Source organism: Lycium barbarum, chromosome 4 (assembly GCF_019175385.1).
Source record: "Lycium barbarum isolate Lr01 chromosome 4, ASM1917538v2, whole genome shotgun sequence".
NCBI classification, from domain to species: Eukaryota; Viridiplantae; Streptophyta; class Magnoliopsida; order Solanales; family Solanaceae; genus Lycium; species Lycium barbarum.
In genome coordinates this window covers 34,762,069-34,784,920 of record NC_083340.1, presented here as the reverse complement: position 1 = coordinate 34,784,920, position 22,852 = coordinate 34,762,069, and the positions used below count along the sequence as shown (strand labels likewise).

General features: G+C 37.7%; 2 protein-coding genes across 4 annotated transcripts; one reads left to right on the top strand and one right to left on the bottom strand.

The window, feature by feature from the left end:
* Positions 1 to 614: 614 nt before the first annotated feature.
* LOC132635851 (serine/threonine-protein kinase Aurora-2) lies at positions 615 to 3,983 on the top strand. Its single transcript, XM_060352427.1, has 9 exons — positions 615 to 803; positions 1,418 to 1,555; positions 1,992 to 2,138; positions 2,241 to 2,336; positions 2,635 to 2,730; positions 2,831 to 2,927; positions 3,069 to 3,186; positions 3,513 to 3,585; positions 3,678 to 3,983. Exons 1-9 carry the CDS (start codon positions 762 to 764, stop codon positions 3,777 to 3,779), a joined length of 909 nt encoding a protein of 302 aa, XP_060208410.1. The 5' UTR covers positions 615 to 761; the 3' UTR covers positions 3,780 to 3,983.
* A 748-nt stretch (positions 3,984 to 4,731) lies between these two features.
* LOC132635850 (ATP-dependent 6-phosphofructokinase 6-like) lies at positions 4,732 to 15,692 on the bottom strand. Of its 3 annotated transcripts, XM_060352426.1 has the most exons (15): positions 15,380 to 15,692; positions 13,325 to 13,388; positions 12,945 to 12,991; positions 12,775 to 12,814; positions 12,108 to 12,170; positions 11,863 to 12,000; positions 11,624 to 11,782; positions 11,089 to 11,142; positions 10,566 to 10,634; positions 10,186 to 10,315; positions 9,510 to 9,778; positions 6,138 to 6,186; positions 5,902 to 6,056; positions 5,052 to 5,226; positions 4,732 to 4,976 (listed from the first exon to the last, which is right to left on the bottom strand). In XM_060352426.1, exons 4-15 carry the CDS (start codon positions 12,796 to 12,798, stop codon positions 4,924 to 4,926), a joined length of 1,338 nt encoding a protein of 445 aa, XP_060208409.1. In that variant the 5' UTR covers positions 12,799 to 12,814; positions 12,945 to 12,991; positions 13,325 to 13,388; positions 15,380 to 15,692; the 3' UTR covers positions 4,732 to 4,923. The 3 variants fall into 3 exon arrangements, with proteins under 3 accessions (XP_060208409.1, XP_060208407.1, XP_060208408.1); XM_060352424.1 differs by lacking the exon at positions 13,325 to 13,388; XM_060352425.1 differs by lacking the exon at positions 13,325 to 13,388 and having other exon boundaries at positions 4,732 to 4,910.
* Between the last annotated feature and the right edge of the window lie 7,160 nt (positions 15,693 to 22,852).

Below are 22,852 nucleotides of genomic sequence, written 5' to 3'. Positions count from 1 at the left end.
GCGGTTACTAAAAATATTTATCTCAAATTATTTTTTGTTTTAGAACTTCAAGGCATAATCAGTTTTTGTTTTTCTTTCTATTTTACCCTTTGTAGAACTTTGTCATTAATAGAGAGGATGAAACATAAATAGTGTAAATATTAATAGAGAGAAATTATAACTTAGACATAAATAAGAGTTAAAGTTAGTCAGATACCCCTCATAATTAATTCTACCTCCGGATCAAAAATAGTGTCAACTTAGCCATTTGCACACCCTTTAAGAAAATATTAAATTCCAGACAAAAATAAATAATTTGCCTAAACTATCCCTAATTAAATAGGTGTTGGGATTTGGTCACTTAACACTTAATAGGATAAATTTGAAAAAATAAGTTTAATTTAATTCAATACTCTTTTTAAACAAAAAAACATAAAGGCTAAGTGAACACTTTTTCTGATGTGAAGGGAATATTTTTTTAAGGAGGGTGCAAAACAAAAAAAATGAGAGATAATGTGAGACGGAGGGTGTAGTTGTTGTCAATCCAAAAAACTTTAAAAGAAAAACAAAACCCCCTAAATGTGGGTCCCCCGACGCTCCTCCTCCTAATTTATTACTCCAGGTGGCACATTACCGAAAATATGACCGTTGTAAGAAAAGAAAGAGAAAAAAAATTGTCCCCCGTCCCCGCACCCTCTATATTCAAATCCAACAACTCAAAAGAGTCGCACAATTCCGTTTAGCCTTCCAATTTTCTTCTTCTTTGTAGATAGATAGAGAGGATGGGGATCGCAACAGAAAATCAACCACAGCAACAACACAAGGTGAAACGATTTTCTCTCCGTTTTTATGTATTATATCGATCAAGGGATTCCCTAATCTAGGCTTTTGCATTGGAACAGCTTCACTTTTTCTTCCTCTATTTGTACAAATTCCAGCTTCCTTTCTCATATTATTAGGGTTTTTCTTTCAATCACGAATTTTTTATTCCAATTTTGCTTTTACATTATATATTTTTGGCTTTTCTGATGGTTATTGAAATGGCATTATCAGATTTCCAGGATTTTGAGGGGAAATTACTCAGCCCAACACAAATTATTACACCATGTAGCCCAATATACAACATTATACCTATGGGGAAAGTATTATACATAATGTATCAACCTTATATATAAACACAAATATCGGCTAAATCAGGTAACAAACTCAGCATATGGGCTACGAGGTCGTAAATATTTTCAAAAATAGACATATAGCGTAATTTATATTTTTCACTCAGCTCTGATCCATAAAAAGAAGTTAGGGTTTTGGACTTTGCCAGACTATTTCTTCTGAGTTATAATGTTTCTGAGATCTTTGCTGATTTATGGACAACAGAATTGATTGTTACTGCAATTATCTCTATTCCTAATAAAGTGCTTCTTTTTATGGACAACAGAATTTTCAACTTCTGCAGACGTCGTCAGAGGCATCATCAGAGGGTGACAAAAAGAGGTGGACGCTTAATGATTTTGACATTGGGAAGCCTCTTGGAAGAGGAAAGTTTGGTCATGTTTATCTAGCTAGGGAAAAAAGGGTTAGTGCTGTTAAAGCTTTACATGGTTTCTATGTTAAGAATGGATGATACAGCTACTTACTTTATCGGACTCTTCAGAAATGCTCTCGGGTGCGTGTCGAAATCTCCAAAAGTTGTGAATTTTTGGAAGATCCGACACGGGTGCGACAACATTTTTAGAGAGTCCGAGCAACATAGCGCTTTCAATTGCTTAAGATTTATGCTTTCTGAGTTCTCTCATTCAAAATATTAGCTGTCTGCTATAGCAAGTGCCTGTATACTTGGGGTTCTAGATCACAAAATTAATGTAGCATCTATGCTATCTTCTGATAGTGTGTGGGGAAGTTGGGGATGATATCTTATGGACAAGACATAAAGATTTTCCGAATTCTATTAGATATACATTACATTCTACAATCACATTCCAATACTAAGGCTAATTTTTTCTTGAAAACAGAGCAATCATATTGTCGCGTTAAAAGTGCTGTTCAAGACCCAGCTAAAACAGTCCCAGGTTGAGCATCAGCTTCGTCGCGAAGTTGAAATACAAAGCCACCTTCGCCATCCAAATATTCTGAGGCTTTACGGTTACTTTTATGACCAGGTAAATTATGGTTCCTTCTGTGTAACCTCTTTTGCATTGCTTGTTCTCAATTTTTGGTCTTAAGAACTTTTAGGAGACTAATGATACCACTTACTAATGCAGAAACGTGTGTATTTGATCCTGGAATATGCTGCCAAGGGTGAACTCTATAAGGAGCTGCAGAAATGCAAATATTTTAGTGAAAGACGTGCCGCAACTGTGAGTTCTTGTTGAATTACAAAACTGCTTTTACATTTATTATTGGACTGTAGGCAGTAGGATTTCCTATTTCAAAATCTTTAATTAGAGAATGATGAGAAAATTTGTAATTGAGCAGATGGGGAGTTTTTTCTTTTAAATTTTCAGTTTTTGGTCCCATTCTAGATAGCCTTGAGTGTGAGCAGATTTATATATCTCCAACATTTTAAAAATTATATTCATGCCCTTCACAGCCTAACTACTTTCGAACTGACCATAAGTTTACTAAATTTTTTCTTTATGTTGGGTCTTGGATCAGTATGTTGCATCGTTGGCCCGAGCCCTCATGTACTGTCATGGGAAGCACGTAATACACAGAGACATTAAGCCGGAGAATCTTTTGGTTGGTGCACAGGTATATAATTTTAGGATTGCTACACAGTTTATGAGAGAGCACTGCATTGCAGTGAAATGACAGAGCTCGAATTAATTGTTTTCAATATTTCTGCTGTTAGGGTGAACTCAAAATTGCAGACTTTGGATGGTCAGTGCATACCTTTAATCGAAGACGGACTATGTGCGGCACTCTAGACTATTTGCCACCCGAGATGGGTATGCATGTTATATGAGATATATTGAATGTTATATGCAAAAAGTTACATTGGCATGGTTTCCTGTTATACGGGATATGTTGGAAGTCCTATCCCAGAGTTACTCATTATACATGGCTTTCATGTGTGGTGTCTCTTGCAGTGGAAAGTGTGGAGCATGATGCAAGTGTGGACATTTGGAGCCTCGGTATCCTATGCTTTGAGTTTCTGTACGGGATGCCCCCATTTGAAGCAAAGGAACACTCGGACACATATAGAAGGTGAGCTTTTTTTCCAAATGTAAACTAAAGTTTCATGAGAAACTTAAAGAGGACTTTTAGAAGAAATAGTACATTTATACGCAAGTCCTCCTTTTAGAAAAAAGTGTGTATTCTTCTGTCACTAGTTACTTTTAAATTACCGTTATCTACCAAATATTGTCCAAAATAGGGGCCCTAAATATGCCTTGATGAGTATGAGATGACAGAATGAATTTACACATATAATGAACACAACAAGTAGTACAATTTTAAACCTTCCGTCGATATTACCAGCTTGACACTCCTAGGTATATTATTGATAAAGGTTTTCCTATGAATGTGCACAGGATTATACAAGTGGATCTCAAATTTCCTGCAAAACCAGTTGTCTCATCAGCTGCCAAGGACCTCATTAGTCAGGTTTTTCTCTAATCCATTGAGATGCTTTGAAATACAGAAGCACATAATCTCGGGCTTATCTTGTTATTTTGTTTCATGTTTGTGGGATACAGATGCTTGTAAAGGACTCTTCCCAACGTCTGCCCCTGAAAAAGGTACTTGAGCATCCTTGGCTTGTGCAGAATGCTGATCCTTCAGGCGTTTATAAGGGATGATGAGTACTTACATCACCAATGACTCTCACAATCTTTGTGGCGGACTACAATTGTTTTCATTTTTTACTGTAGAAGCATTTGCTCAGCTGGGTTCTTTAACATTGTGATGTAAAATAACCACACCAACATGTTAAAACTTTGTGATCTTTGAAAACCTTGCATTGCCTGAAAATGAAATGAAGGAGGGGTTTCGTTACAAGAGTATATGTAGTGATTTTTTGCCTTTTCTCAATGTTGTCTGCACTGTCATCCCATTGGATATTTCTTTGAATCTTGAAGTGTGTACATCATTCTCTACGTGTGAGTTCCTCTTGACTTAACCAAACTTCACAAGTGATATGGGGTGAAGTGGCGTTCCTCCAGAAAGAACAACACTTGGGAAGAAAATTGCATAATATTTGCGTTCTTGTAAATTGGCTGGGCTGACGGTTTAGCGAAAATTTTTAGTGGGAAAATGTGCATTCCCAGCCATTATCATTTGTTAGTTTTTTTTTTTTTTTTTTTCCATATTATGCAAGTTCCTTAAAAACTAAAATGCACTTCACGGATAGTCTTGAATTCCCCCATTCTCCAAACCAATCTCTTGTTTTTATTTGTATGATAACAATGGAATCTATGCACGCACTATCACCGGCCTACCCGCTACCTTCCATCATTACAATTTAGAACATCGAAAGAATTTGCCGGTTGAAAAACAATTTAGACCTTTTCCTCGTAGAAATTATTTATACCTTCAAACATGGTAAGGGTCCAAAAACTCCAGTACCACTTGAAGAGGTAATATCTGAGAATGAATAAATTTAGGCCAACTACTAAAAGACCAATTGGAGCATAGTAGTAATATCCTTGGTAACTGCAACTTTGAAATTCTTGAATCAGTAATCGATGTTTGTTTAGGTACAGAAATTTTGAGACATCTACAGCAGCATTTTCCAAGTGTAAGAGGCAGAGAGGAGATAACAAAAAATTTGGGAACAACACCTCCACAACATAGAAATAAATATGGTTCATAATCATGAATACAACGAAGCTTTGGCACAACTTCACTAGATACAACAAAACCTTCAATATACATCTGTTAGTGCCCACAGCTGAGGCACGGTAACAGATCCAAAACCTTCAAATAAGTTCCTACACGACCCGATTAACTTGACATTACGGTAGGCATTGCAGATTCAAAGGTAGTAGAGAGAGCAACTGCAGTGGCAAACAATTACTAACTCTAGTGTTAAAAGGTGCTTTTATTTCATGCCGTGCTAGTGTTTTGTTTACCTGAAATCTCATTTTCATTGTTATCTCCATCTAACAACTGAGTCGGTGGATGTTGCTTCTTTTGCACTTGAATAATGTCTTTTGTGCTCAAGAAACTTGGCTGATTGGTTGAAGAAAGAAGTCGTGCCCACATCCTGTCTGTTATGACCACCTTATTTTGCTTCTCAGTAATGCGCTGCACAGCAAATATGCTTATTGAACTTGTGAAAATGGTGTGTACACAGTAACAGGAGTCAAATGGCTATGAAAGTCGAATCAAAATAAAACAAGTGCCCACAGCATTTCTTTTATGAGGTAAGACCCATGGGATAATTTATTGAATGGCTTTTGGTTCCCCTTTAGGCCACCAAGTCACAGTGGTGAAAATGATCCTAAGAGCATAGTATTGCAAAAAAAGCTCTACCATGCAAGATGACGGTGACAACATCAGCTTTTACACACCAACACAGCTGTTGCTGATTTCAGTTATGCCATGAAATTAGAAAACCAAGACGCTTTATATCAGATAGGTCAGCACCATAACCCCAAGTACGGAACAACAGGCTGCTCATACCAATCTTAGAGAAAACAAGCATTATATCTTTCTCAAGCTACGGAACAAAGTACATCAATCTTTTTAAGAATATAAGTTGCATTCTCAAGCTAAACCCCAAAACCAGGTATTGGACCAGAAGCTGCTTAATTTAAAGCAGCTAGAAACTAAGATTTATGCCTAGTGGTATGATAACTCGCAGCCAAGTCCCAGTGAGATTCCAATTGGCACAGGGACGGAAGTTGTTGACCCATGGGGTTGATAAAATAACAGCGGAGATACAACTAGAAAGATCCACAACCAAATGTAGATACTTACATTGAATGGAAGATATGTTTGGCGACCATTGACAACACCCGAGGTGAAGCCTGTGTACCCTGCCATAGCTCCATGAACACAACTTTGAGCAAGAATCGTGCAATATACATTGTCAGATGCATTACTTGGAACAGCACGAATCATGTAAGTTGGGTCTGCATAACAACGTAAATTGCTGATTAGCTGCATGAGTTTTCCAAATTAAATCAGCTATTCAGATGGTTGAAATTTCCCACCTATATATTTAAGAGTAATGGGCATCTTAAGCTTTTTTTCAAAATGATTCTGCAAGAAGTAAAAAATGGTGAGTACAAAGCTAGTACATAATGGCCCTAATAATACCTCCTAATATAAATAAGCTCAATGACTATTTCCCCATAGATTGCAAGAAAATATGAAAAGAAAAGCAGGCCAAGAACCATTTCCATGTATACAAAGAATACACGGCAATCTAAGACAACTTATGTGCATTGTTTCAGAAGTTCAACAAATTTCATGATGGTATCTCTGTTAGATAGTACGGTATTTAAAGGCTAATTTAGAAGGAGTCCAGCCTCTTTACAAAATGTAACAACATACCATTACTCAAACAACAACAACATCCCCAGTTGAATCCCACATTGTGGGATCTGGGGAGGGTAAAGTATACGCAGACCTTACCCCAACCTTGGAAGGTAAGGAGGTTGTTTTTTACGAAAGACCCTCGGCTCAAAAGAAAACAAGAAAAGCAAGGGAAAAGAGTCAGATACGGACAAACAAATCAAAATAATGCGAAAATGAGAAATAGCAAGAGCAACGAAGTCATGATAAAACAGCAAAGATAGACAAGACCCAACACTTAGAAGCAGGATAAAAATACTCCTAATATGAGAAAGGAAACCTCACAGCCCCCCACTAGCCCTATACCCTGATACTCGACCTTCACCCCCTCCTATCACCGGTCATGTCCTCGGTAAGCTGAAGTAGCGCCATGTCCTGCCGAATTACCTCTCCCTAGACCTTCTTTGGCCTACCCTTCCCTCTCTTCAGGCTCACCACTGCCATCCTCTCACACCTCCTCACTGGCGCATCAACACATCTCCGCTGCATATGGCCGAACCACCTCAACCTCCCTTCCCTCATTTTATCCACCACAGGAGCCACACCCACCTTATCCCGAATCACTTCATTCCGAATCCTATCTCTCCTGGTATGCCCACACATCCATCTCAGCATCCGCATCTCAGCTACCTTCATCTTTTGGACATGAGCTTTCTTAACTGGCCAGCATTCCGTCCCATACAACATAGCCGGTCTAACCACCGCTTTGTAGAACTTGCCCTTTAGAATAGGCGGCACCTTCTTATCGCACAACACCCTCGATGCGAGCTTCCATTTCATCCATCCCGCTCTAATACAATGTGTGACATCGTCGTCAATCTCGCCAGTCCCTTGGATGATCGACCCCAGATACTGGAAACTTTCTTTCTTCGGGATGACCTGAGTATCCAGCTGCACGCCCTCGTCCTCTACTTGACTCCCATCACTGAACTTGCACTCTAAGTACTCTGTCTTAGTCCTGCTCAACTTGAAACCCTTCGACTCTAGAGTCTGTCGCCAAACCTCCAGTCTCGCGTTAACACCGCTCCGCAACTCGTCAATAAGCACAATGTCATCTATAAACAACATGCACCACGGAACCTCTCCTTGAATGTGGCTTGTCAGAGCGTCCATTGCTATAGCAAACAGAAACGGGCTAAGCGCGGACCCTGGTGCAGGCCTATCGTGACTGGAAAGTGTTCCGAGTCACCTCCAACCGTCCTCACCCGGGTCTTGGATCCATCATACATGTCCTAATCGCTCTAATGTATGCTACAGGAACACCTCTACCTTCCAGACATGTCCACAACACCTCTCTTGAGACTTTGTCGTAAGCCTTCTCAAGGTCAACAAACACCATGTGCAAGTCAGTTTTCTTATCCCTATACTGCTCCACCAACGTCCTCACAAGGTGAATCACTTCTGTAGTCGAACGCCCCGTCATGAATCCGAACTGGTTCTCCGAAATAGAAACTAACTTCCTCATCCTCGCTTCCACCACTCTCTCCCAAACTTTCATCGTATGGCTCAACAACTTGATACCCCTATAGTTGTTGCAGTTCTGGATATCCCCCTTGTTTTTATACAACGAGATCATGGTGCTCCATATCCACTCTTCAGGCATCTCCGCAGTCCTAAAAATAACATTCAATAACCGCGTAAGCCACTCCAAGCCTCCCCTACCCGATTTCTTCCAAAATTCTACCGGTATTTCATCTGGCCCGGTCGCTCTCCCCCTGCTCATTTTCCGCATAACCCCCTCGACCTCTTCAACCTTGAACCCCCTGCAGTATCCAAAATCGCGGCGGCTCTCAGAGAGCTCCAATTCGCCTAAAACGATGTTCCGGTCCCCCTCTTCGTTTAGGAGTTTATGAAAGTAGGACTGCCATCTTCGTCTAATAAGGGCATCCTCCACCAAAACTTCCCATCCCTCGTCTTTGATACACTTCACTTGATCCAGGTCCCGAGCCTTCCTCTCTCTCACTTTGGCTAGCCTGTACAACTTCTTGTCCCCGCCTTTTTCTCCCAAATCTTCATACAAGCGTCCAAAAGCAGCCGTCTTAGCCGCCGTAACCGCTAACTGCGCCTCCTTCCTCGCCTTCTTATACAGCTCCCTGTTAGTCCTCTTCTCTTCCTCGTCTGTGCTCTCTACTAGCTTTAGATACGCTGCTTTCTTAGCTTCCACTTTACCTTGTACCTCTCCGTTCCACCACCAGTCCCCTTTGTGTCTGCCAGAGTAACCCTTTGAGACCCCTAGCACCTCTCTTGCCGCTTCCCTGATGTTAGCAGCCGTCGTAGTCCACATACTACTCGCATCCCTGCTACTCCTCCAGGCTCCCAACGCCCTCAACCTCTCCCCCAGCTCCTGGGCATTGTCCTTGTTCAATGCGTCCCACCTAATCTTCGGCTGACCCAATACAACCCTCTTTCTCCTCTTCCTTTTTATCTCCAGGTCCATAACCAAGAGCCTATGTTGGGTCGTGAGGTTCTCGCTCGGGATAACCTTGCAGTCCGTGCATAAAGCGATGGATAAACATCAATGTATTTAAAAATAAAATAGCAATATAAATATATATATATACAATTATAATGCCTCACCAATTATTTTTAAGTTATTCAAATGGTGTTTGCTTTATAAGATGGACATGGCTACTTGGTATTACATGAATTTATTTGGTGAGAATAGTTAAAAGGTACAAGTTCTTATAAGAGGCCCCTGCGCATTTGAAATATTTGGTAATCATTCAGTGAAGAATTCTGTCAAACAAATTCTTCCACATTTACTTATCATTTTTAGGAAGATAATTTGCACCTTCTTTTCTGGAAACCAGTTATAGTTTGAATTTTAGTACATCTAATTTTCCACACAGATGATATTAGCTCTCTCATGAACCCACAAATGCGCATAGTCAAGTAGAGACGAGCACACTTAATCACTTGCATAAGAGGGAGAGAAAGCAAACATCGATCAATCCTGCATTATGTATAAACAGTAAGATTAGGGACAACTCTGTCTATAACAACCTTACCCTGATTTTATGGGATACCCACAAACCAACATCTTGGAGAAGCTTGTTTCCTGAAGCATCTTGTTCACTTCTAGCATGAGAATTCTCTTCATCAAGAAGTTCCTGCCCAGCTCCTTCGGCTATCACAATAACCATGTGCCCTTCCTCTCTTAGCCTTTTCTTAACGAATTCGAAGAGACCACCACTTCCTTCAAGATAGAAGGGTGACTCTGGAATCAAACAGCAGTCAACATCTCTGCTTGCTAAAGTGGCATACATTGCAATGAATCCTGCACCCAATATCCATCAAAAAGAATTAAAATCTAGATTTTTTTGTTTGTTGCAAAGTACAATAATCTATAGATTATGGGATTATGGAAGCATGGACAAGTTTGGGCAGTTAAGCATTGAGAATATGACTTGAAAAGAAAAAAAAAAATTGTTGTCTCAAAGATATGTTTACAATTATTTATGCTCCAACTAAATGGTTGGCATACAGAAACTCAATGTAGTGATGAGTTTTATACATAACTATGCAAAGAAAAGCTTATTATTTAACAGCAAACTAGCAACAAGGAAGTGCCAGACAAGATTTGTAGTGGAGATGGACATAAAACAGTCTTTATGAGAACTTGCTATAAAAAAATTCTATACTAGGCTATTTGCTATGCATAAAGACTTTGTAAAAGCATTTTACCACTATAGCGGCCCATTAACTTCACCAAACCAATACCGTTCTCAGCACTTTGAGCTTCAACATGCGCTGCATTGATGGCACGTTGAGCCTCCTCTACGGCAGTATCAAAGCCAAATGATTTGTCGATAACCTGATAACAGAACAAACTTGTTTTTACATAACAGCAATTTAAACTGAAGAACACTATTGCTTAAGTCAAATGTGAGGGGAAACTACCAAAATGAGATTTCCATACATTACACTGTACTTTTAATATTGAGTAGTAAAGTTTATGCTTTGCACTTTGCAAGAAACTTCAGACTTATTTACTAAGGCTGCTAAATTGTTTAAAGTACCAGAACAAAATATAATCAATTATAACATGAGGAAATGAGAAATACTGGAATATCATTGTCAATTGTCTTGGGTATCCCAGCAACTACTACTTTGAGACCACGCCGCCTAATTTCCTGCAAAAAGGGAGTAGGATTATTCTGAGAATGCTTGCAAAGATGAACCAAAATTCTCTTTTACCAAGCAAAGAATTGATACCACAAGGACTCGAAAGCAGATACCAAGTAGTGCATATAACAGTAGTTGGTTTCATTTACCATTGCAGTGAAACTAAATGTGCATTCAAAAGAAAAGTTCATATAAAAGACTAGCAAGTCCGTGGAAACTACTAAAACATACTAAGAAGATATTGAATCTCAGTGCACATGATGTCGAAATAGTACGTCAGGCTTGAAACAAGGTATTTGATTTAAAAATTTGTACAGTGATCGATAATCTCAACAGACTAATTATAAAGAATACATTGTTAAACTTTCAGCAGAAAATGTAAACCGCATTTCCCTAGTTGAAAACTATCTCATGTTTTTGGGTGGGTATCTATGACCTCTTAATTTGCAGAATCTAACATACCTCATAAATAATAGCTGCTCCTTTTTGAGTCCCATCACCACCAATTATATAGACCTGAACCAATAAGAAAATGATTAAACCAAGTGGAAGCTTTTGAGCAGAAAATAAGATTTCCACGATGAAATCAAAGATGCCTCAGACGAAGTTGACTAGCAAATTGCAAAAATAGAACAATGAATGTTTCTATAAGTCATTTATGTTGTTGTAACATTAAAATTTATCAATAAGGATCTTTTCTTCTTTGCTTTTTACAGAAAACATACTACTCAACTTTTTTTTTTCCTATTAAGAAGATACTTGTCACCATGACACACCACTTTCTTCAATTGTACATAGCTCTTTCTTATGACCAAGAACCACTTTCAACAATTATACAAAGCTGTTTCTTAAGACCAAGATACTAATTTCTTCCTAAACAAGCTGCTTTAAAGCAATTAGGAAATCCATCCCAAAGAGAGAAAAGGGACCAGATCGAAGAAAAGGTCCTCTAAGATTCAAAGTATACGTATTTAGACAAATTTCATAGTTGGGGTACCTGATTTATTTCATGGTCCTGTATGCTGTCAACTATCTTTTTGGTATCGTGGCCTCCTCGTGACGTCCCAAGGATTGTACCACCACGTTTATGAATATCGTTTACAAGCTTTGGAGTCAAATTAATAGTGTTTTTTGCGTAGAAACCTCTGTAGCCTCCCTATGAAGGAGAAAATTTACTGTTAGCTGCACAGAAAAAAGCTTATCAAGCATAAAAAAGTTGAACATCAGCCAACTCACTTCTATTCCAAGGACTTTATCTACACCATACATATAGTCAAGGCTATGTACAATTTCTCTGATCACTGTGTTTAGCCCAGGGCACAAACCACCACATGTTACAATACAAGCACGAACATCATCTGAACTGAAATAAACCTGAGACATATTGAAGCTTTCTTCTGAGTGAAAGATTGGATATTAATAGTTCTACTGGTAAATGGCAACAAATTGCATATTTTTATCCTTGAAGAAAGTAGGCATACCTTCTGACGGGGACCAGCACGCCGAAAATGTACTCCTCTCTGGCTGTCCTTATGAACAACAATCTACAAAGTGATCAAACAAATTTATAACAATTATCACAAGGAAAGAGGAGTGATTGGTGAACAATGGAGATCTCTCTAATGGAAATGTTTTCCTTATAGATAATGAAAGGAGAAACTGACAAGGAATTTGAAAGTAAAATAAAGAGCTGATTGAATATTTTTGTCCCCGAAAGCCAATTCAGAAAAAATCTCTACACACTTCTTTTGCCCTTTCACTGCAATGGCATAGGAGATTGGCAACTACTGCAAGACTGAAGAAATGGTTCAGGATGCAAAGTTCAGATATTTGATAAAGTGGCCATAGAATTTATCGTGAAGTGCTAATTCGATATAATTTGAGATCTATTGTCTTCCAAAACCCATATAAGCCAATAATGGTCCTCTACTCTTCATTTCCAGATAGTTATATTTGTAAGTTCATTTATATGACTAGCATCCCCCTTTGCAGAATCACTAAGTCAACTATCAAAGATCAATGTAGCTATCGGTAACCTGTCATCCGTGTTACCATTTTATTAATCATTGAAAGAGAAAGAAGTGCAGACATTTTCCACGAAAGAAATTTATATATACCGGCAGAACAAGTTAAAAAAGAGGATTTCACCTTTTGAGGAACTGTATCATCCATGTCGACAAAGTACTGCCTGAAATCATAAAGACAGTTTATAACTTGTCAAGGATCAACTCAGTTATAACTTGTCAAGGATCAACTGCATAAAAACTGCTACATCAGCCTGATAGCATTAAAAAAAGAAAGGTTGATAATGGACTCACTTCACAACTGAGTATGCTGGATTAGACTGCAACGGGTTATCATAAGTCTGTCATCAAGCAATGAAATGGCGAATAAAGTCGAGTTAGGAGATATATCAACATCTAGAGCAACAAACACACATGGTTGAGGGGATAACACAGATACATATTTGAAATAGGTGAAATCAAGTGTTTCGTGACTAACAGATACAGTTTTTATCTTCCGATTAAAAGTGAAGCCAACTCTTGCAAAAAGTAGAAGTGAATTTCTCAAGACAAAAAAAATGAACGAAACCTAATGAGACTGGTAGTAAGGATATGGATTCCGTATTAGAATCAACTTCAGAGAGAGGAGAAAACAAACAAAGAGTACTGATAACACTAAAAAAAATTGTTGCTACCTAGAAAAGGGTACATCCAGGGTGAAACAATGCTCATTTAGAAAGCTCTTCTGTAAGAGAAAGCCTGCCCCTCAACCATGAAGAGAAAGAGTACGTATGAGAAACTCTTCTGGAGGAAAAGAAGAAAATGCATTGCTTGTTTGATCTCAAAGACATAAAAGTTAACTTCTTTATACAAAGCTCAAGTTTGTTCAACTAAATGAGAATGTGAAAAAATCAAAATTTTGGCCGTCGGAAATTTCAATTTCCTCCTAACTGCAGAAAGTAAGAAGTTCATCGTAAAATCTCAAATAGAATGAATTAAAAGTACTTTCTAAACGTGCATGAAGTTAGTGTATCACAAAGCATGAGAACTCAAGGTATTAAAATACTTTTGCATGAGCTAGAGTTAACATCCTTCCTTCACGAGTCATTAAGTGTTTTTGAGGAAATAATAATATATAGCAACAGCTAATGCCTGTTTCCTCAGTGTCTGTCTCCTCTCTCCCATCTCAATCAAGTTAAATAAATATGGAATTACTTTAGAGAAAATGCTCCATATGTCCACCCCCATTATACTCAATTAAGAACAAACAGGTCATGCAAAGAGCGCAAATCATCTATACAATGTTTAAATCTTCCAATAAATCAGATATTACTGAAATGACACCTGGATTGCACTTATCATCAACCCACCTTCAGGGCGTGAATGCAAGTCCATATATCAAAATTTTCTACTCCAACAACTCACTTGAATACAACAAAGGTTGATGCATGTTCAGTCAACATCTCTTATTTCTTATTCAAATTTAGAATTTCCAATAACACCTTGTTTCAGGACTTATCCTCCAAACCATATGGAAATGCCTCAAAATTAAATTTTAAAATAAATTTAAGTTCATAGATCTATTCATTTTCATGAAGTCAGGATTTCCTTGAAAAAATGAAGAAATCTATCAGCTTCTTATCTTCATGGAGTAACTTCCAAAAGACAAAATCTAATACTATCTTGATTTTCACCTTCCTTTTGTTTAACTTTACTCCTACTAAATCAGAAGATAAATTCTCCCACTTCACCTATAGCCTCATCTATTTTCCTTTCCAAAAAGCAAAATAGTAGAATCCAGAAACTGCCATGCTCAGTAAATTGTTAAGAGGACATGTGTACCTCATGCACAGAGGCGTATCTAGCCTACAAGGTAGGGGTTGAACCCCAAACTTTCGGTGCGGAGCCTAAATTTATGTGTAAAGAATTATTAAAATTATAATAAATAGTAGATATGAACCCTTAACTTTAAAAATATAACGGATTCAATGCTAAAAATCTTAATATTGAACCCATAAAATTTAAATCCTGGATCCACCTCTGCTCATGCAAACTACGGTTTGTTAAACGAGTCATTTTTCTTGGGTGAAAATGTTTGACGAAATACTCTCTTTTTTTTCTGCTAAAAACTATTATAGGTCCCAATAGTGACAGCATAATAAATGTCCGGGGGACAGAACCAATAGACCAATCAATGGTACACTATCGGAAACAAGATTCAGTAGCAACAAGCCCGGTATACTATATACTAATATGTGTAGGTTCCCAGAATTCGAGTGAGATTTTCATAGCGCAAAAGCAGATATGGTCCGGTCCGGTATTACCTTATTCCTGTGTGTATTGGTTATGTTCTTTATATTTTGTTAATATCTCCCAAAAAGACATTAAAGTATATAAGAATGTAAAGATCAGCCTTTAAATTTTATGTTAATTTACTGGACTAAGTTCCATCCACCACTATATAGAACACATTCATGACTGTTAACCAAAGGGGAAATAACTAAAGAGTACAATTACTGGGAAAAGAAGTTAAGCTAATTATTTTCATTTCATCATATTTTTATGGGATAGTGTAAAGCGATCAAGTGACAAAGACACATTATACACCGCGAAAGACATGCAAAGCAGCCCTTGCACAAAGCCGACATTACAAAAATGACATAATCACAGAATTCAAGACTCAAACTAAATGCACATATAATATATATTTTCATATTTAGAGAGTAATAAAAAGAGGAGAAATAAATTACAGGAAGATCAGGGATGTAATCAGTCAAGTGAGGAACATCTTCAAGTACGTAGCCATATTCTCCATTCACCACCTTCATTTGGTATTTACTCTCTGTACCCATCCTTCCTAAAACAATTACACTTCAATGCCAACTCAAATAAAAGTTCAAAATTTGTATTTTTTTTTTTGCACAAATTGTGATCAAACCAGAAGAAAAAAGATTGGTTTTTTTGGTTCTTGAAATAATGAAAAAAATGGAGTAGTTAGTAGTAAGTGCAAAAAAGAAGGTATAAAAAGAGTAACGTGAATTGAGGATTGGTTGGTTATTCACCAAGTTATAAAGTTGTATATAAAAAAGAAAAAGAGCGAGTCAGAATGTTGAAATGAGATAGACAAACCAGAATGCTACGCCGATGGTATTGGAAAAAATGTGGTGGCTTCAAACTTCTAGAATTCTGCTAGTATGCTTTTAGTTTCCAGACAAAAAACTATACATGTGATGTGAGGAGGTTTCATAATTATATATATTGAGAATGAGAATATTTTTTGTTTCTCATTTGGACTTCATATTCATTGAAAAATCCCTTCATTAGAATTTTTGCGTCACATAAGGTCTATTTAAAAATAAAAAATCTTCCTATTGAAAAGAAATTCCGTATTAAAGATTTGAATTTGAAACTTCTGTTAAGGGTGAAAGGTCTTATTTAGGAGAGAATTAAAATTTAAATTTTATGGGTTTAATATTTAAGATTCTTAGTATTGAACCTAATTGTAGTTTTAAAATTATAGGTTCAGACCTACTATTTGTTGCAATTTTAATGAATCTTTATACATAAAATTTATATTTCATGTCGAATTTATTGCGTTCAGACGAATCCAATTTTGCAATAGTACATCCGCCTATAATCTTATTCATCACACCATAACCCCGAAAGATAAAAAAATATTTTTTGGGCCTTGACTATTTTATTAATTTTTAACTTTCGTCTATTTTATTGACTACTGCACTACATGGATTGAAGATTGGCGTCCACTTTTGACATACAAAAATGATGGGGCAATTTGCTGGATTGGCCCTTCGCTGGGGTGGTCTTTAATTTTTACGCCTCAAAATGATGGTCTTTAAATTTCGCCCTTTAGGCAGAATTTACATGGCACAGACAGAATTTGCATGAGCATAAATTCTGCCTGTGCGGCGCAAATTCTGTCTTGCGATTTTCTTTTTGTTACTGAGTTGAGATTCTAACAACCTCGGGGTATTAGGCGAGGGGTAAAACTTAAAGACCACCAATTTGAAGGGTAAAAATTAAAGACCACCCCAAACAAAGGGCAATCCGCTCAAAAAAAAAGAAAATGATGTACTTTTAAGAGCGGTATATGGAACTATCCCCTAAGAAGAAAACAAAAAAGGCAAGGTCAATGGAATTGCCAAATAAATTCAAAGCAGAAAAATTCAAATCCATGTAATAATAAGACTACTCTTTTTTCAGATGTCATTTTCAGAAAAATGTATTCCACATGTTAGTTTCTAGAGTTTGATTACCGGAAAAATGTTATTGTTTCAAAAGGAAAAATGACTTCCTTTACTTATTGGGAACAACTAATTTAATTTATGACTAATTTTACTTTTAACTTTCTATTACTTGCTCCAACTAATAATTTATCATTATTGTTAATCTTTATGAATTAAAAAAAAATCATCAAAACACTCACCAATCTGCTAATAAACATATCTGGCAATAACTCACGGCACAGAATGTCAAGAAGGATATGATAAAGAGCCTAATCATGACTATTCATGAGTTAATTTTAGTGATCATGAAAGCGAGAACAAATTCATCGGTTTCAGGATTTGAGGATGTAAAAATTCAATAGGAGTGTGAGTGTCATTCATAAAAAGCTTCATAACGAGGTGACGGTTCTTTGATAAAAAATAATTCTAAATTAACTACAGCGTAGAAATTTTAGATCGAGAGAACATATGTAGGAGTGTCAATGGCTTTTTAAGAATCTATATAACTGACCGAACCGTACTGAATCGATTTTTAGATTTCTGTTAATAAGATAACAGTTTTTTATATAAATTTATAACCATACCAAATAATTAGGTAGGTTTTTAATTTTATAAAAATAAACCGACCCCGGCTTGACCCTAACCCGAGACCCGACCAACAACCCCGACTCAAGCTGATTCAAAATTTAAGCTTTATGGTTCAAACTTTAAGATTCTTAGCATTTAACAGTTGTAATTTTTAAATGAGTTTAAACATATTGTTTGTTGCAATTTTAGTATATTTTTACACATAAATATATGCTTCATGTCAAACTATTGAGTTCAAAAATTTCAACTCCGCAATATTTCATCTGGTCATGTTTATCACACCACATTCCTGCAAAATAAAAGTATATTTCGTGCGTAATTTGACTATTTTATCGATTTTACTGATGGCTACTCTGCACTTTTGAGTGCAACATGAGAATTTAATTTTTAGGAATTATTATAGAGAAAGTGTAAAGTTCAATTAGATGTGCATTCTTTTGAGCTCTTATATGGTCCATTTTGAATTGTAACTATCAATAAGCATAACTTTAGTGTTTATTGAATTAACTTAAACACAATGTTAAAATTTAAACTTCGTATTGATGTGAAATTGCAGAAAAGATAAATTGATGTACCTAAGTGATTATTCGATCAGATATATAATAATAGTAGGATAGTATTTACATGAATTTTGAAAAATATAACTCATACATGTTGTATATACTCCTTATATCCACAAGACATCATATTATCACCGGAAAAGGGCCAAATATACCCTCGTACTATCGGAAAAGGGCCAAATATACCCTCGTACTATCGGAAAAGGGCCAAATATACCCCTCGTTATACTATGGGTCCAAATATACCCCTACCGTTATACTATTGGTTCAAATATATCCTTCTTCCGTTAAAGTTGTCCAAGTTGGACATTCAATCCTACATGTCATTGTCATTTAATGAAGTGGATGCCACGTGGCTTGCCACCTCAACATCCTAAACCATTTTACCCCTCCCCTCAAATTTTCTTCCCCACCACCACTGCCGATTGCCTCTCTCTGAAGTGGAATCTCCGGCCACATTTCTGATGACGGTGAATCTACCACCACATTGTCGCCGGAATGAAAAATTTTCGTTTCCAACGAATGCTCCGCGGTGTAAACAACTTAAATGAGTTTGGAAGGGTCAATTCCCAGTTGTGTCTTTGCCGAGTTTGACGCCGGAAGAATTAGATAGAGAGGGAAGCGGTAGAGGCGGTGACTGTGATAGTTGCCGCCGTAGCGGTAGAGTAGTTAATGCACGAATCATCCAACAGTTTCTTCTTATTGATACTCTTTCCCATAGTCCATGCTCTGTTAAGGTGCCTCTCCTGTTGATACAATAAAGGAAATAAAAAGGACAAGAAAATGACAAGGAAAACAAAGGATAACTAGATTGACACAACTAAAGACATAATTTGACAACCAAAGTTCTATAATAACTAAGACCTTCAAATTGTAATCAAATAGAGAACCAAACTCTTAGGATGACCTCAAGGGACTTGTGATCCCAAGCAACCAATCCTCTCAACAAGATTCACAATCAAAAGCTTCATAAGCTCTCTACTCTCAATGAGTTTAGTAATTTCAATATTCATCCAAATCTGCCCTAGGAAATGTTTAGACAAGTTATTTATACTAGAAAGCTAAGGAAGACAACTAAGCTATTACAATTCTACCCTTAATGAAGTAAGGGCCTTGTTTGGTTGGTCTTCCTCGTAAATGAAACTTGAAAATGCTAGCCTTTAAGTAATAGCCTTATTGCAATCATAGTCATCTTCAACATTTTTCTCCAATTCGTCCTCCCATGTAATCATCAACACTTGGAATCCCCGGGAGGGCTCTAGAGTGTACTCAAGTACGTCCCTCTTCATGAATAACCCTTGCATTGCTTGAAGTTCACGAGCTTGGATCCTTGTGAAAGGCCTTGATGCAACTTGGGTTGTATCATTCTCCCCTTCTTGAAAAGAATTTATCCTCAAATTTTAGGGGTCACCACCATCCACATCCATAGGAGAGAGATCACACACATTGAAGGTGTTATGGACTTGATATTCCGGGGGAAGATCAATCTTGTATGCATTGTCATTGAGTCGCTCAAGCACCTCAAATGGACCATCTCCTCTAGGCATCAACTTGGTCTTCCTTTTGTTGGGAAACCGCTCCTTGCGAAAATGTACCCAAACCCAATCACCCGGTTCAAGCACAACTCTCTTGCAGCCTTTGTTTGCTCACTTGGCCGTCTCTTGATTCTTCTTCTCAAGGTGAAGTCTCACCTTTTCATGAAACTTCTTCATGGCCTCGGCCCTTTTGTTGCCATCTAAACTCAAAACAACATCTTGAGACAAAGGGGTGAGATTTAGAGGGGTTAGTGGATTAAAACCATAAACAACCTCAAATGGAGACATGCCAATTGTACTATGAATGACTCTATTATATGAAAATTCAACTAAAGGCAAATAATCTTCCCAAGATGCTAATTTTACCTTAATCATGGCCCTAAGCATAGAACCTAAAGTCCTATTCACAACCTCGGTTTGGCCATCGGTTTGTGGGTGACAAGATGTAGAAAACAACAATTTAGTCCTAAGTCGTCCCCACAATTCCTTCCAAAAGTGGCTAAGGAACTTAAAGTCCCTATTACTCACTATGGTTTTGGGAATACCATGCAATTTGACCACATGTTCAACAAACAAAGATGCAATGTGAGATGCTTCATCAATTTTATGACATGCAATAAAATGAGCCATCTTTGAAAAGCGGTCAACAACAACAAAAATGCTATCTTTGCCCCTTTTTGTCCTTGGCAAACCCAATACAAAATCCATTGAAATGTCAAGCCAAGGCCTTTGTGGGGTGGGGAGAGGGGTATACAAACCATGGAGAAGGAGCCTAGACTTATCACCACGGCACTCAATGCATTGCCCACAAATTTTAGCAACATGTCGACACATATTAGGCCAATAAAATTGCTCCACAAGAATTCCCAAAGTTTTATCAATTCCAAAATGTCCCATTAATCCCCCATTATGTGCCTTCCTCACAAATAATTCCCTCCAAGAGCTCATGGGCACACATAGTTGAACAAACGGAATAGAAGACCTATCCCTAATCCATCTTTCCTTTTCCCATTCTACGCAATCTTGAAAGATTTTTGCAAAAATAGGGTCTTCGGGATACAATGTCTTCAAGCTTTCACAACCCATTAATTTGGAAGACAAAGTATTTATCAAAACATGTTTTCTAGACAAAGCATCCGCCACTACATTGTCCTTCCCCTTTTTGTATTGGATTACATAAGGGAAAGTTTCAAGAAATTCAACCCATTTAGCATGTCGTTTGTTTAACTTACCTTGGGCCTTAAGGTGTTTCAAAGACTCGTGATCAGTTCGAATAACAAACTCTTTAGGCCAAAAGTAATGTTGCCAATTACCCAATGCTTTAATCAAAGCATACAATTCAAGATCATAGGTGGAGTAATTCAACATCGCACCCTTAAGTTTTTCACTAAAATAGGCAATGGGTTTTTGGTCTTGCATTAAATCGGCACCAATACCTACTTTACTAGCATCACATTTTATCAAAATCGGGTAATTGCAACAACGGTGCGGAGCTAAGCATTTGTTTCAAAGTTTCAAAAGCCCTTGCTTGCTCCTCACCCCAAGAGAAAGGCTTATCCTTTCGGATTACCTCGGTTAAAGGAGCAACTATGGTACTAAATTCTTTAACAAACCGCCTATAAAAACTAGCCAATCCATGAAAACTTCTCACATCACCAATGGATTTAGGAGTTGGCCAATTCTTAATAGCGTCTATTTTGGATACATCAACCTCAACGCCCCTTGAGCTCACAATAAAACCCAAGAAGACAACTTCATCAACACAAAAAGAGCATTTAGCCACATTAGCATAAAGTTGTTCTTGGCTAAGCACTTCAAACACACATTTCAAATGATCAACATGATCATCCATGGTTCTACTATACACCAATATATCATCAAAGTAAACAACCACTAATTTGCTAATAAAAGGTTTCATCACATGATTCATTAATCACATGAAAGTACTAGGAGCGTTAGTGAGACCAAAAGGCATCACCAACCATTCATATAGACCAAATTTGGTCTTGAATGCCATTTTTGACTCATCTCCGGGTTTCATCCGGATTTGATGGTATCCGCTCCTAAGGTCAATCTTAGAAACTATGCATGAACCATTCAATTCATCAAGCATGTCATCAAGACGAGGTATGGAATGGTGATACTTTACCGTTATTTTGTTGATGGCTCGGCAATCAACACACATGCGTCATGTTCCATCTTTCTTTGGCACCAAGATCACAGGCACGGCACATGGACTCATACTTTCTCGCACAACCCCCTTTTCAAGGAGTTCATCCACTTGCTTTTGAAGTTCTTTGGTGTCATCCGGGTTGGTGCTCAATTCCCCTTAATGGTGGCAATCCGTTTGGAAGCTCCGTGGGAAACACATCATCATAATCCTGCAAAAGAGAAAAAATAGAACTGGGCAAAGAAGAGGTTAGTTCGTTAGTGTGCAAAGCATAGTCCCTATGAGTGAGGAGGATCACCGATTTTCGCTCTTCTAACTCCTCCCTAATCTCCCCTAGATTTGCCAAAAGGGCCACCTTAGCCTTTCCCCTGGACTCCTTCTTTTTTCCCATTTCCCTCACTATTTCCTTGTATACCCTTGCCCTTCTCTTTCAACTCCCTCATTTTGTGGTAAACTTCACCAACTTGCAAAGGCGTCATAGGACATAACACATGGTTGAGCCCATTATGAACAAGAGTGTACCGATTGGTTCTTCCATCATGCTTGGTTGACCTATCATATTGCCAAGGTCTTCCAAGTAAAAGGTAACAAGCTTGCATGGGAACAACATCACAAAGGATCTCATCTTGGTACTTCCCAATTTTGAACTTGATAAAGGCTTGTCGAGTCACCTTCAACTCTCCACATTCATTAAGCCATTAGAGTTTGTAAGGATTTTCATGATTGGTGGTGGGGAGTTTCAAGAAATCATCCAACGTCGTACTTGCAACATTTGCACAACTCCCACTATCAATGATCATGACACACACATTTTAGTTGATAACACATTTAGAATGGAAAAGGTTCTCTCTTTGGCTAGGATCATCCATGGCCTTGCTTATCATTGTTCTCCTTACCACATAGTTAGGGATGGTGATCTCCCCTTCTTGAGGCTTGGCCATACATGTCATCACCCTCCTTGCCAAACAATTTGGAACGGTGACATATCCATCATCCTCCTATCATCTTGCTCTTCATCACTCCCACGTTCCTCATTCCCATAATTACCCTCATCATCTTCCACCTCATATTCTCCCTCATCATTACTACCCGCTTCTCTTAAATTAAATGCTCTCCGATTGGCACA

Bases quoted from the DNA above. Each gene is read 5' to 3' on its own strand.
- LOC132635851 (XM_060352427.1), top strand. From the start codon at position 762: ATGGGGATCGCAACAGAAAATCAACCACAGCAACAACACAAG. The intron at 2,139-2,240 runs GTAAATTATGGT...TTACTAATGCAG, and splicing joins ACGGTTACTTTTATGACCAG to AAACGTGTGTATTTGATCCT. The intron at 2,337-2,634 runs GTGAGTTCTTGT...GTCTTGGATCAG, and splicing joins GTGAAAGACGTGCCGCAACT to TATGTTGCATCGTTGGCCCG.
- LOC132635850 (XM_060352424.1), bottom strand. From the start codon at position 15,481: ATGGGTACAGAGAGTAAATACCAAATGAAGGTGGTGAATGGAGAATAT. The intron at 12,171-12,774 runs GTGAAATCCTCT...ATCACTTTGTAG, and splicing joins ATGATACAGTTCCTCAAAAG to ATTGTTGTTCATAAGGACAG. The intron at 6,057-6,137 runs GTGGGAAATTTC...GTTGTTATGCAG, and splicing joins CATTACTCTTAAATATATAG to ACCCAACTTACATGATTCGT.